The 14,899-nt window shown below is 34.1% G+C and overlaps 1 protein-coding gene across 1 annotated transcript; it reads right to left on the minus strand.

Moving 5' to 3' along the window:
• Nucleotides 1–1,037: 1,037 nt before the first annotated feature.
• Nucleotides 1,038–14,584, minus strand: LOC132726026 (uncharacterized). Its single transcript, XM_060711269.1, has 4 exons — nt 14,504–14,584; nt 12,505–12,567; nt 5,404–5,443; nt 1,038–4,546 (listed from the first exon to the last, which is right to left on the minus strand). Exons 2-4 carry the CDS (start codon nt 12,561–12,563, stop codon nt 1,247–1,249), a joined length of 3,399 nt encoding a protein of 1,132 aa, XP_060567252.1. The 5' UTR covers nt 12,564–12,567; nt 14,504–14,584; the 3' UTR covers nt 1,038–1,246.
• Nucleotides 14,585–14,899: the final 315 nt, after the last annotated feature.

Here is a 14,899-nt window from a genome sequence, read left to right on the forward strand (position 1 = left end):
GGATGTGTCAAGGATGAATATAATCATTACCAATGCTTAATTAACCAATATACTAGATACGTGACGCATATGATAAAAGGAAATAATGGCTTTAAATTTCCTCTTACTGTATAAACGATTTGGGTTACCTGAACACTCGAGAACCAATGATCACATAGGTGGTTTCAATGAGGAAATTGGCTTGGTAATAATTGTGAGGAAATTGAATTGGTAATAATTATCCATGGAATGGTTTGTGAATGTAGGTAATGGAGGATTAAGGATTTTAATGATTGATCACAAGTGTCGCTAGCAACATCAGGCGCATTTCGAGTAGGAAGCGTGCGTGTTTTAGTCAAAAATAGTATATTATATAGAGTATTAGATTTTGATGAGATTAATAAAATGATTAAAAGTAGATCCGTATGGTGACTTTAATTAAAAAGTCTTAAGAATGTTCTTGATTACGAATATGATAGATAGTTTATTTAACCATATCTGTCTTTTCTGTGATTGGACCGCTTGTATAATAATACATGTATAATTTCAATTACTTGTTTACCAAATTCTTTCTGATCGAAAAGCATGATGGCGGAATAAGTTTCTTCTTTTATCAATTACTAGTAACATCCGTATAAAGTGTGTTAGACTTCAAGTTAATTGTTCAGAAAAAGTACATTAGTATTCTAGAACTAATTAATTTCTTTTTCAAGTCGCTTTGTATTTGGCTTTTTATTGAGCACTTGAAATATTGCGTTCCCAATAGAATATTTCACCAGCGTTCGATGCATATTTGAACATTTATCACTGTTTATTCATCAAATTTCTTTAATTAAAACATTGTTTAAAGTTTGTAAATGCATGGCCATATTAGGCAAGGTTAACGACTTTGAAAAAATCATGTGTACAGTGTACCTACGATTTCTTATTTCCTGCTAAATTTCATATACTCATAATAAATGAAAGTCAACTGAAGTCAACGATTTCTCATAAATTAGTACACCACAACCAATGATTGCATTATATATGGGTAAAACAGAAATGATAACACATTTTCAGTAAACAATGATTTATAAAGCATATTAAAATCTGGCGTACAATAAGTATTCAACTTTTATGTAAGTTTGCTACTTCTACTCCATATACATGTATAGGACTTAAAATATAATCATGTAATTTGACACCTGTCCCTAAGATTTTAAGAAACTTAATATGGCAACCATATGACTTTAAAATTGCTTTATATTCCAGTTTTGAAAACAAACTTTTAAGCAGGTGAGGTTTGAACATTCAATCTTCTTTTTCCTTTGATATTGTCTAGTAAAGCACTGACATCTGGATCATCTTTTATACATTTGACCATAGCAATTTTTTCTGACAAGGAAGGTGAAAGCATACCAAAACCATTCTCATGAACTGATGTGTTCGGTTGTTCAGTCGGGATGTCATGAAGCTTCTCTTTAGCGTTTTCGTTTTCATCTTCCCAAAACGAAACCTCATTGTAATACCTAGACAGATCATTACTTAGTCCATGGATTTCTCCACGATATTTCTTTAATATAGAATGTAGTGCAGGACCATTGCCTAACGGAGAGTTACCCTTTGAAGGCCTGTTTGGATAGATATTATGTTTGGACGGCAGTGTTTTGCTCTTGAAGGCAGAAATAGCCACGTTTTCTAAGACATTTTTACCGCTTTGTTTAGGTGTTGAAGTTTTCGGTTGTTCTTCAGTCGGGCTGTCATGAAGCGTCTCTTCAGCGTTTTTATCGTCCCGAAACGAAACCTCATTGATATACCTGGATATGTCCTTATATGGTCCAGCGATTGCTCCACGACACTTCTTTAATATAGAATGTAGTGCACGACCTTTGCCTAACGGAGAGTTACCCGAAGGACTGTTTGAAGTGATATCCTGTTGTGTTGGCAGTGTTTTGCTACTGATGGCAGAAATAGCCTCGTTTTCTAAGACATTTTTACCGCTTTGTTTAGGTGTTGAAGTTTTCGGTTGTTCTTCAGTCGGGCTGTCATGAAGCGTCTCTTCAGCGTTTTTATCGTCCCAAAACGAGACACCATTGTTATACCTGGATATGTCCTTACTTGTTCCAGCGATTGCTCCTCGACGCTTCTTTAATATTGAATGTAGTGCAGGACCATTGCCTAACGGAGAGTTACCCTTTGAAGGCGTGTTTGAACAGATGATCTGTTGTGATGGCAGTGTTTTGCTATTGATGGAAGAAATAGCTTCGTTTTCTAAGAAATCTGTACCGCTTTTTTGAGGTGTTGAAGTTTTGCCGGGATTGAAGTCGGATTCTGATAAAACATTATCTATGTAGTGTTGACCTTCAAGGTCCTTTCTATCTGTTACAATCGAATCCCATTCATCGTGATTTTGGACATCCTTGTTAAGTTTGTTATCAATAGAATTGTCCGATGGTGACGTTTTAGGTGTAGTGGGTAGATGAACCATCTCACGACTGCTATCAAATTCGCGCGTTTGTATGTATTCGCTACGTTTTGTTATTTGTTTCTTTGTGCCGTCAGAAATGTCTGATGATTGTTGTTCATAACTAGTATCTTGGCAAGTTTGTTTCGCCTTTACATTGTCACTGATGACTGTCATTTGATGGTTTTTACTATCTTCGTTATGTTTTAATTTTAAATGTGTGTTTTTATTGTTTAAGTTATGTATAACATTTACTGATTGATATTCCTGTTCTATCTCGTTCGGTATCGAAGCATGTGTAGTTTGTATCTTACGTTCAGGTTCGTTTGCTGCTGCATTTATTATTTCCTGATTGCAATTTATATCAGTTGCTTGTTGTTCGGTATCAGTATCAGGGTTCGATTGTTCTTTCTTATTTTTTAGGGGCATGGATTTAAAAAGATGATTTTCATTTTTGTGATACAGTTTTTCTGTGCATTCTGATTTAGGTAATTGTTTTATTCTCGTCAGAACGAATGGTGTTTTGTGTTTAATATTTTCTTCCGGTGATATTTCCTTTACCGTAGACAATTCAGATTCAGGTGTTGGTTCACTTACTTTAACATGTTCATGTGCAGACACTGATGTCGGTGACTGCTGAGACTTGTTTGGTGACATACTAGAAACTGATGTTTGTTGCTGGGTAGAACCTCTAGGTGACATACCAGATGCTGGTGACTGTTGAGAATTGTTTGTTGACATACTAGAAACCGATGTTAATGAGTCTGTAGAACCTCTAGGTGACATTTCAGATGCTGGTGGCAAGCCGGGAACTGGTGCTGGAATATTTTTTGACTTTTGTGATGACAACCGATCATATGGTATATTTGATGCAGGCTTCGAGCTTATAAAAGAAGGAAACACTCTGTGCATTAATTCCCACATTCGTCGTAAATACCTAAGTTTTGATTTTGGTGACTGCTGTTGAAAAGCTCTGTCTCTAGCAACTTGTTCCATGCCCATTTTCAGTTCACTAGTGAATAAATCATCAAACGTACTCGACTCCTGGTTTATTTCCGGAGGTAAAACCTTATCTGACGAATCATCCAAGGTTCGTTTGCTTGGAATTGCTTTCAAAGAAAGTTTTTCGCTACTATGCAACTGCCTGTTAGATAACGGTGATAAGACTGTTTCATTATCCCTTTTAACTGATGGCCCTTTAGGAGACTGTGTGTAGTTACTGATTGATTCACCTTCAGACAAGCCGTCTAATGATGTATCGACAGCGTATCCGTCACTATCATGCTGAGATAAATAATTTTCTTTTCCACGATGATATGGAAATGACGGCAGACTTTCGTGGTCATATGAGTTGAAAGGATACTCATTCCCGTGCAAAGTTAAATATCCATTGCTGTCTACAAAAGAATCGTCGGTACTTCCTTTTAGTTGTGCATTCTGTTTTTCTGAAGGTCTTTTCCTATGAATATCTTGTCCATTGACATTTAATTCAACAGGTCTGTAAGATGTTGATTGATTTTTTGGCAATTTGATGTCTTCTTTTGATCGGGACGCTTGCGTATTTACTGTACAACTGTTTAGTGTAAAGCCTGTTTCATGTTGTTGGCCCATTTGCGCTATCCGTTTTGCTTCTTCCACCATTTGCTTAACTGAGAGTTTTCTTCTAGGCGGATGGACTCTACCGGCGTCTGTTTCTATTCCATTCACATAATGCACTCGTTGGAAATCTGTTGGTTTATTATTGGTTTTTATTGTTTTGTGCACTCCAGTAGTCGTATCGCCCTGACGCCTGTTTAGGCTCTGGTAATCATTGCTTGACTTAAAATGTTTACTGTTTATGTAACTGCTTCTGTGGTTGAGATAATCAGTTTCTTTGTCTATTTCAAACAAACCATCTATGTCCCCGCAACAAAATTGAGACTTTCGGTTATTCCATGTTTTATCAGGTAGGTTCACACGTTCATTTTCATGTACAGGCATTTCATCGTGTCTGTTATAAACGTGCATTCCATGTTGTTGGTATGTCTTCGGGGGGCGTTTTAATGATCGTTGAATCTTTGAGCTATTGCTTTCATTACGCGGAGTTAAACTCAACAATCTTTCTGTTGCAATGTCAGGGTCTTTCTACAAAGTAAATTTAATTTGATTTTCATGTGTGGGAACCAAAGCTTTATAATATATTACTAAAATGTGGAATATAGATAAGTAAATATATAATTTAGTCTGGTAATTTAAACAAAATTTGAATATCATATGTGACACGTGAGTTCTTTACTCAATAAAATTATTGGAACAGCCGATCTACAACCCAGTTCAATGTCCAACAGCTAATCAACGAGACATCAATTTAAGACAACCCTTATCAAACATAATCGTATTCAGCAAAAAAAAAATACCTCCACCACAAGTCAATTTTCAATACAATCAAACTTTCGTTACAATATATATTCAAGACAACCAAACTAATTTTCAACACAATAAAGATCTTAGGCAGTCTTTAATTTACTAAATGTTCTACAAGACCATTTTCTTTGCACAAACGATTTACAAAACACTCAACATTTGAACATCAGGACAAACTATAACACTGCGAATTTCAACACAACCAAATCATTAACAGAATAAAATCTAAGTCATTTACAACACAACAAATCTTCAACACAACCAAAGTCTCATCAATCTATATTCAACGCAGCCAAGCTTTAATATACACAAAATATCCTAAAGACAAACTTTTAACATAAACTATTTGCAACACAAGTAACTTTTCAACACAAACAAATTAACAAGAAAATCAACTTCTATAACTCAACAAAATCTTCAAGACAATCAACTTAACTCAACAAATCTTCAAGATAACGCTACAATAATCTCCAACACCACCAAATTCTGAACACCAAAAGTCCCCCCAACCTTCAACAACTTAATTCAATACCGGAATTAGATGGTTATAAAAAAATCAAAGCTATTTAATGCTTCACCTTCTTTTCTGTCCAAGCTAAGGCACACCCGAACGCAAATCTGGAAATAAAGAATATGCAAAGCCAGAAGGGAAAGAACATCAGATTTAACGTGCAATGAAAATCGCAAAATGTATAGATGACATTGTTATAAATAAACTCCCCCCCCCCCATGACGCCCGACCCTCGTTTCAATTTAATGTAGACACAACACGTATTGCTTTATTATATAACCCCGAATAGGATACAGAATTTATCTTGATTTAAAGCTACATGATTCCAGATGAGTCAGAATATTTCAATAAAATCAAACTTGAGGAAAATGTACTATATATAATAAGATGTAAGGAAAAATAAAAAGTTCAAAGAGTCAAGTAATATTTTACATATTATGTGCGATTAATTTTTAAGTACTTACAACTATAATTCTACTGCGTTAGTAACGCAGTAAAGGATATTTATGCATATTATGACCACTTTTTGGTAATTAACGTGGTTTGTAAATGCCATTGATAATGTGTAAATTGCTTCCTTTTGGTTACTTCACAATATTACACATTCAAATACATTTAAAAAAAATTCATGAAAATTAGCATGAATCTGGAGGCGTGCTGCTTTAAGTAGAATGAAATTAAGTAATGAAAGTGGAAAATAGCTCTTCTTCATCCTTTTTTCAATTAAATCAACGCATTTGTTTGATATTTAATTTAAATATATATATAAAGAAAATTAAATGAGTGGTGTTGATTTAAAACTGAGTTCAATAAATTTAGTAATGAGCTTTCACGAATAAAATATTTCCATTATCACATATCCAAAATCAGAACTGATTCCAGTCTTTTTAATTTACACTCTTACGGTAAAACATAAACATTTTGCTCGTCTTAACCCTATGTTTGTATAATGTAATTGCCATTGCAATATTTTACAGAGTCGCAAAAGCGGCACGGATATGCGATAAAAACCGGGTTGAATTTTTCTGTATATGCTTTTATTTTACACCTTATTAAAATTAACAAATAAACTTTCACCACATGATGTTCCAACACATGTCATTATTGGATTCAATCTAAGCCTCGTTTTCATTTCCAGAGTACAAATAAAAAAATCAAAGGCATATCGTAGCCCATATAGCCTCGTTTTCCCTTTTTTAGAGTCCAAAATTCTAAAATCGATATCAAAGCATATCATACTCTATCGAGCCTCGTTTTTATTTGTTTGGGTCGTCAGACCAAACAAATAATGGTAGCGAAATTTCAGACCCTGATGCTGTAAATTGCAAATGCCGAAAGTAGTCCGCTTTTTGAAGCGGTAACTTCCCTTTATATGTACACTAACGCCGAAAAACTCAGGGGAGATCACTGCGTAAAGATTGTCAAATGACAGGCGCATTAATTTTCAAGCAAAATAGTTCCCGAATGGTCGACGATTTCTAATATTGTTTTATTCTTTATAGATATACATGTTTATAGTAAGCTCCATGATTATTTACATCTGTGTAAAACAATAGGTTTAGCGTCGAAATAATAATTTAAAATAATATGGTTTTCTTCATGTCAATAACATATAAATTCACCGTGGCCGAGGGGGTTTGCACGCTCGCTTAGGAATCGAGAGGTCTGAAGTTCAAATCCCAGTTTGTTTTTTTTTAAATTTAAGTCAAATAAAAATTGAATTGAATATCAGTGTTGCAATTAGTCTTATAGCCAATTTACTACAGTTAAAACACTGGAAAGCATTGATGGCACTATACAAAAACAAATTGGTTTATAGTCTCACTGACATTCTGAGACCCAAACAAATTCAGTGCCTTCTGTGCTTTGGGTATTTTTGATAGTCCAAAAATCCATATCAAATCCTTAAATACTTGAAGTAACAAACTTATGTCAAAATGGTGGTGTGAAATGAAGAGGTCATTATTATATATAATGTTGAGAAAAACTATTTCTATTGGACTCGTACACAACTACTAAACCTATATCAGACTCGTCTAGTGCCTCATAAAATATACATGTAGTCCAATATAGAAGTCAGTATTGTACTCAACAATGTATAATAACCTTATCATTTCCTTACGTGCATGAAATGTGTGAAAAAGGCCTTGCAATTCAGAATACAAAGCGCACGTGCTTATTAGAAAAACTGATACAATCTGAAAAAATGGCTTGAGATAACATCACACGCACGGATACTTTGACTTCATTAGTATCTGTGATTACTAATAAACAAAAATCTTTGACACATTTCTCTTACAAAAGAATTCAAACTAGGATTTAATCTAGATTACAAAGAAACATATGGACGACCTTTTAGCTGTACTTAATCAACCTCCCTCCCCACTTTTTAAAAATAAACAAGAGCCATGTCAACATGGCCATCCCCCGCCGAATGTGTTTGCTCATTGGAAGAATGTATATGTAGTAGAGCGGAATAATTCCATTTTAAGAGGTCTTTTGGTAGTTAAAAAATTGAAAACTGATGGCTATAGTGATTACAGATTTGAAACCTATGTGAATACTGATGGCTGAAAATAACAAAGGGCAATTACTGAAAAATAATGCAGGGTAGGTTATCATTCTTGTGTGCTGCATCCCTCCTCAGTAAAATCTATCCACCTATGAAGTTTCAAGTTGATACCTCAAATACTTTTTGAGAAAAAAATTGAATTGAAAAATTAAGTATGAAAAAGAACAAAGTGCAATAACACAACAATTATAAAATGTAGAGTTATCATTCTTGTGCAGTGCACACCTCCTGAGTGAGATCTATGCACCTATGAAGTTTCATTTTGATATCTCAAAGGCTTTTTGAGTTATGCTCTGGACAAAAATTAATTTTGAAAAATAACAAAGGGCAATAATTCAAAAATAATGCAGGGAAGAGTTATCATTCTTAAGCACTGCACTCCTCCTCAATGAGATCCATCCATCTTTGAAGTTTCAAGTTGATACCTCAAATACTTTTTCAGATAAGCTCTGGACAAAATAGCATGAAAAAAAAACAAAGGGCAATAACTCAAAAATTGTATAGGGAAGAGTTATCATTCTTGCGCACAACATTCCTCCTCAATAAGATCTATCCACCTATGACATTTCATGTTGATATCTCAAACACTTTTTGAGTTATGCTCAACTCAGGTGAAAAATTAGGTATGAAAAATAACAAAGGGCAATAACTCAAAAATTATGAAAGGTAGAGTTATCATTCTTGTGCACTGCACTCCTCCTCAATGAGATCTATGCACCTATGAAGTTTCAAGTTGATACCTCAAATACTTTTTGAGATAAAGTCTGGACAAAATAGAATGAAAAATAACAAAGGGCAATAACTCAAAAATTATGCAGGGTAGAGTTATCATTCTTGTGCACTGCACTCCTCCTCAATGAGATCCATCCACCTATGAAGTTTCAAGTTGATACCTCAAATACTTTTTCAGATAAGCTCTGGGCAAAATAGCATGATAAAAAAACAAAGGGCAATAACTCAAAAATTGTATAGGGAAGAGTTATCATTCTTGCGCACAACATTCCTCCTCAATAAGATCTATCCACCTATGACATTTCATGTTGATATCTCAAACACTTTTTGAGTTATGCTCCACTCAGGTGAAAAATTAGGTATGAAAAATAACAAAGGGCAATAACTCAAAAATTATGAAAGGTAGAGTTATCATTCTTGTGCACTGCACACCTCCTGAGTGAGATCTATGCACCTATGAAGTTTCATGTTAATATCTCATAGGCTTTTGGAGTTATGCTCTGGACAAAAATCAATTTTGAAAAATAACAAAGGGCAATAACTCAAAAATCATGCAAGGTAGAGTTATCATTCTTGTGCACTGCACTCCTCCTCAATGAGGTCTATCCACCTATGAAGTTTCAAGTTGATAACTCAAATACTTTTAGAGATATGCCCCGGACAAAAATGTCGGACGGAAGGACGGACGGACGGACGGACGGAAGGTCGGACGGACGGAGACTATTTCTATATCCTCCGCCGAAATTTTTCGGCGGGGTATAACAAGAAGTATCTTGAAAAAGATACTCCGCCGAATTAAAGTTGCTTTAACTTACATAGCTTATTTCGGCGTTTCTTTGATAAATGAAGAAATGTTTGCTCAGCGACAGTAACATAATGTAAAGATACATGTATGAGAATGAAAACTTTATTATTACATGCTTTTCGGTGGTTTATAGAAATATATCAGTGATATAAAACTGGTAATTTCACTGTTTGAAACAGTGAAATTACCACTTTGATAATTTCACTGTTTTTAATTTAAGCCCCTTACGTTGTTTCAGTAAAATAGCAGCGTGCACAGTACTGGGTACCAACTTAATGACGTGACGTCGTAAATGACGTCACGTTGCATTATTATTTGGCGCGCTTTTCATTAATTATTAGATTTATTGTCTTTTTATTACATGCAAAGAAACGTTTTAAAAAGAAAATTTGTTTAGTTTAGTGTAAGATTGAAATATATTTCACCTTGTGAACACCAAAAGTTCATATTTCACTCGTGGCTGCGCCACTCGTGAAATATACCTTTTGGTGCTCACTCGGTGAAATATATTCCGATCTTACACTGAACTAAACAAATATCCTCTATATAATCTTACAATTACATGTAGTGACATTTATAGTACACCGTTGAACAAATTATTTATTTTTGTAACCAACAGTCCATTTTCGCACGATTTGCACGTGCAAAATTTTAACAGGTCATTTAAATACACGTGGTTTTGTATACTGGTTGTAAACAAGTCATGGCTGAGTTGCATTGTGATTTGAGAGAGATGCAATGGTCTTATTGCTGAATTCGTAGGTTATTGGGTAAATGTGCGTCAGAAATAAAAACAGATGGAGAAACTGCGCTTCCATATCGTACAATTACCAGGTGGGCGTCAATGTTTAAGGAAGGTAGAACTAATGTTAAGGATCATACCCGCCCTGGGCAGCCAATAGCTGCTACCTCTAAAAAAAAGACAACAGCATTGTCAAAGCCATAGTTAATAGTTTATGAAGATGCAAGATATACCGTGAAGGAGATAAATGACATATCGGGCCTTAGTGCGTCATTAGGTGTTTTCCATCTTGAAAGAAAATATAAAGTTAAGGAAAATATGCGCCCGTTGGATCCCGCGTTTGCTAACTTTGACCAGAAAAGGGAGCGGTTTGAAAAAGCCTCGGCCTTATTGACTAGGTTCAAAGATTGAGACCCAAGACACCTGAGAGAAATTGTCACAGCGAATGAAAGGTGGTCTTTTTTTAGCCCGACAATAACAATAACACAGTAACAAACTGTGGCTAGGTGAAAACAGCGATGGCCCAGTTGTTGTTCGATATAGCAAGAGCGTTAAAAGAGTTATGTGCGCTCTATCTTATCGACAGTGATGAAATAGTGGTCCGAGTTGCTGTGCATGAGAGGGGTAGTTTCGCTTGAACATTTACCGTGACCATATTCTCACTGCTGTGGTTAATCACGACATAACAAAGAACCCAAGGTCCGGGGTGCCCAGGATAAAATTACTTCATGATAGTGCACCTGTGCACCGGTCAGCCTTGGTTCACGCTTATTTATAGGAGCAGAGAATTGAGATTTTGCTACATCTCGCTTATAGTCCTAACATCTCTCCTTGTGACTTTTGTTTAAATCCATACATCAAATCTTGCCTTGGCGGTCGTGTAGCGCCGTCGGAATCGCTCTACCGGTATATAAACAGTATACCCAACAGTTCAAAAATATCAAAAATACTTTCTCGAGGCTGGAAAAGTGAGTAGAGGTCCATGGGACTCTTCTTGTCATTTTTCACAGGTATGACTTATTTACAAAAACGCGCTTCAATTTTTTTATATTGTGTCTTTCGATTATACTTATTTCATATTAGAAAGTTCACAGCAAATTGCAATTTTCAATTTACTTGTATGTAAAAATGAACAAAATTTAAGCAAAATCATATAGAATAATGATAACAAGCATGGAACGTGGTACATGTATATGTTAGTTGTTTCTATAATATGATGTTTGTACATGATTTAGAGCATTTGTGAACTAAATTCTAGTTGGACGAGTATACTGTCTATATGTTAAAGGGACTTAGCTGAGGAAATTATTTCTAACATAAAGGGACTGGAACTATTTTTTTTGCTCGAGAATTGTTTTAACATTTCATAAATGTCTAGACTGATAAATTGTGTGCAAAATATAAAATCATTTTATTCCAAAATATCAGATCCTCCTACTTTCGTAATCACGACCGCTGGGATCATAATGCAGAAAAAGGTTCTTACATTAATCAATTGACGCACTTCAAATTGGGGAAATAAAGAGATATTCTCGGAATTAAATTTAAATACGATTTTAATGCGGTTTTTAGCCCGATTTCGTTTAAAGCCTTTGACTCATTTTGCACAATAAGATCTGATCTGTTCTGCATTTATCGTCTGCAAAAGTTATCGTCAGCTCGATTGACGTATCATAAGTTTAAATCACTATTGGCTTTTAATAAATCTCCGGGACTTAGATTTAGTATAATATATAGCGTGGAAAAGAAATTTAATAAAAAGGTCAGTGCACCGAAAACGCTAAGTCTGTCTTTCATTTTTTTAAGAGGAAATAGTTAGATTTAGTTCGAATTAATTTCTGAGAAATGCCGTGTCGTCGCATTTTTAAATGTCATTAACGTGAATTGTATTAAACCGCTGGACGTAAGTCACGTGAAATTGTATTTGCCTTACAAATCAAATCTAAAGCCAACACATAAACGTTAAAAATCCTGCTTAAAGCCAAAATATTAAAAGATAATCAAGCTTGAATAAATGTCCTAAGATTTAAGAAACGTACAAGGATTCAAGACTTAAGTTATAATTAACATGTTATGTGTGATTAAGGCCTGATTTTGCAGTATTTATCACCATATGTCTACTGCGTTTTTTTTTTGTTTTTTTTTTTTGGGGGGGGAGGGGGTAATTAATGTGGTTTGTTAAAGCACAATGTGTAATTTTATATTCTTTGTTGTTCGCTTACCAATATTTTACTTTTTAAATACATTTTCCAATTTTTAATGATAATAAGCATGAAGCTGGAGACATGCTGCTTTAAGAGTGAAGAAATATACTTACATCAGAATTAAGAATACTACTAAAACCACTGACAGGCCCACAAAGAAGGGGTGACTCATTTTCCTGAAATAACATAATAATAATATTTTATATAATTTAATAACATGCACATATGGATCACTTTAGCACATATGAAGCTCAGCTAAAATTATACAGATTGCTAAGATCAGCTTTCCTTATTTTTTCTTTAAATTCAAAGGGGTAGCCACCGTAGCAAAATTGAAAAGAATATTTCTTATTGTATTTTGTGTGGTTGTGGATTTACCCAGATATAGGTTTTAATTATCTCTTGTCAATATGACACTGTTTGATTCGTGGTAGATCTACTAACGATATGTCCTGAAAATTGTATAAAAGATATTTAACATCTAAAAAGGGCGTTTGTTAAAAAAAATGTTTTAGGACAAAATCTTAATGGAATACTAAGTAGTTGTTATTGTTTTATGCTGTTTTGTGTTTTGTTTCTATACATGTATATTGTTTAGGAAGCCACATTTAGAATTAAGAAAATTGTATAAAAGATATTTAACATCTAAAAAGGGCGTTTGTTAAAAAAAAATGTTTTAGGACAAAATCTTAATGGAATACTAAGTAGTTGTTATTGTTTTATGCTGTTTTGTGTTTTGTTTCTATACATGTATATTGTTTAGGAAGCCACATTTAGAATTAAGATATGTTGTTTTCTTCGATGGTATATCTTCATGTGTTACCTTCTTTAAATAAAGATATTGTAATTATTATTATTATTATTATTATTATTATTATTATTATTATTATTATTATTATTCGTATTTTTGATGAAAAAGACTTGTCAAAAGAAGTTTCTTTTTGTTGTTGAGAACTTCAAAGGAAAATGCTCCGATTCACAATCTAGGTCACTCACAATTTTCGTTGATATTGCTGGTTATAATTGTTGTCCTAAAAGAGAAACAACATACTGCGAGCTTTAAATGAAATACGAAAGTTGATGTGCACGAGTTGAATTCATAATTTATTAAAATATCCTGAACACGGTGATACGACGAGCCATGGATTCCGCACTAAGATTGTAACTTAAGTAGGAAATGGCGCGGCAATACTGAGATAAATATGACATAAGCATATAAGCTCAGCTGACCCTAAAAAAACTCGAGCGCGAAACAAGCGATCAAAGTGTTTTCCTGATTTTTGTTGTAGTTGTGGGTAGAATGCATTTTACCGGCACGCGTTCATTGGTTTATTCTATGCAATTTGCATAGAATAAATGTCATAGAATATATATTTTAAAAAGCTAAATAACACTCTATACTGTATAGAGGCCAATTTTTTTTCTTAAAATACAGGATTTATTTTCACCGAGTGGTATGGAAATAAATATTTCAAGAGAGGCGGTACTGTAGCCACGAGTGAAATATGACAATAATATTTTCATTTTACAAGATGAAAATACACCCTAAATTTATAGTAAAAAAACTTGAATTTTCTTTTTATTATATAGATCTATACTGTATACTGAATAGTATACAGTGCACTTCTTTTTTTTGACCTTATAATTCTTTAACCTCTCCTTTAATTCTGTGTATCAAGAACGAAGTAGTCTGGCAAGACACCAGTGAAAATACGGAAAATATGTTTCGCTGGAGTGGAAAAAAATTACAGTGAATATACGGAAAATGAAAATGCGCATTTTATTTCATCTGTCATGGCTCAGAACTGTTCACTATTTAGGAGAGACAACAACGTCAGAAGAGACGCGGAACGGTATTCCGAGGGTCTCGGGTTCGAGTCCCGGTCAGTCTGCAATTTTTTTTCTCACCCTGTGACACATCAATATTTTTCAACATTATATTTATAAGTATACAGTACAGTATAGAAATTTAGAAAACAATATCATGACTTCCGGGGATCGCTTATCTAGAAATGTGTACCATTTTTATAGATCCGTAAATAAAACAATGTTAGAGTAATTGGGCCCGAGTTACTTAACACTGTCATGAAAAATAAATTGATACAAACTTACCTAACAATAAATTTTTAAGTCAGGAACCATTGTAATGGGCGCCGCCATTTTGATTAACCTTTTATAAAATGACGTCACGTAAATATATTGACGTTTTGGCGGTTTAACGTCATTTTGTGTCCATCAACAACTTATTCTCGGTCAATACGAAATATCATGTTGTAGTATAATTAGCTTTCTTAAGCTTTGTATTTTGCTACGAGCAGCGTCGGAAATTTAATATCTCGCTGCGAGTAGCAAAATACATCGCCTTAGAAAGCTACTACAACATGATTATCCTTTTATTATATACCTATCAATTCTAAGACAAAATATTTAATCTACTGAACTTCTTGTAGTTATTTCACAAACAAAAATATTATTGTCAAGAATTAATATTCATGAATGAGGATGAAT

This window comes from Ruditapes philippinarum, unplaced genomic scaffold (genome assembly GCF_026571515.1).
Source record: "Ruditapes philippinarum isolate M1 unplaced genomic scaffold, ASM2657151v2 ctg5374_1_1_1_1, whole genome shotgun sequence".
Taxonomy (NCBI): domain Eukaryota; kingdom Metazoa; phylum Mollusca; class Bivalvia; order Venerida; family Veneridae; genus Ruditapes; species Ruditapes philippinarum.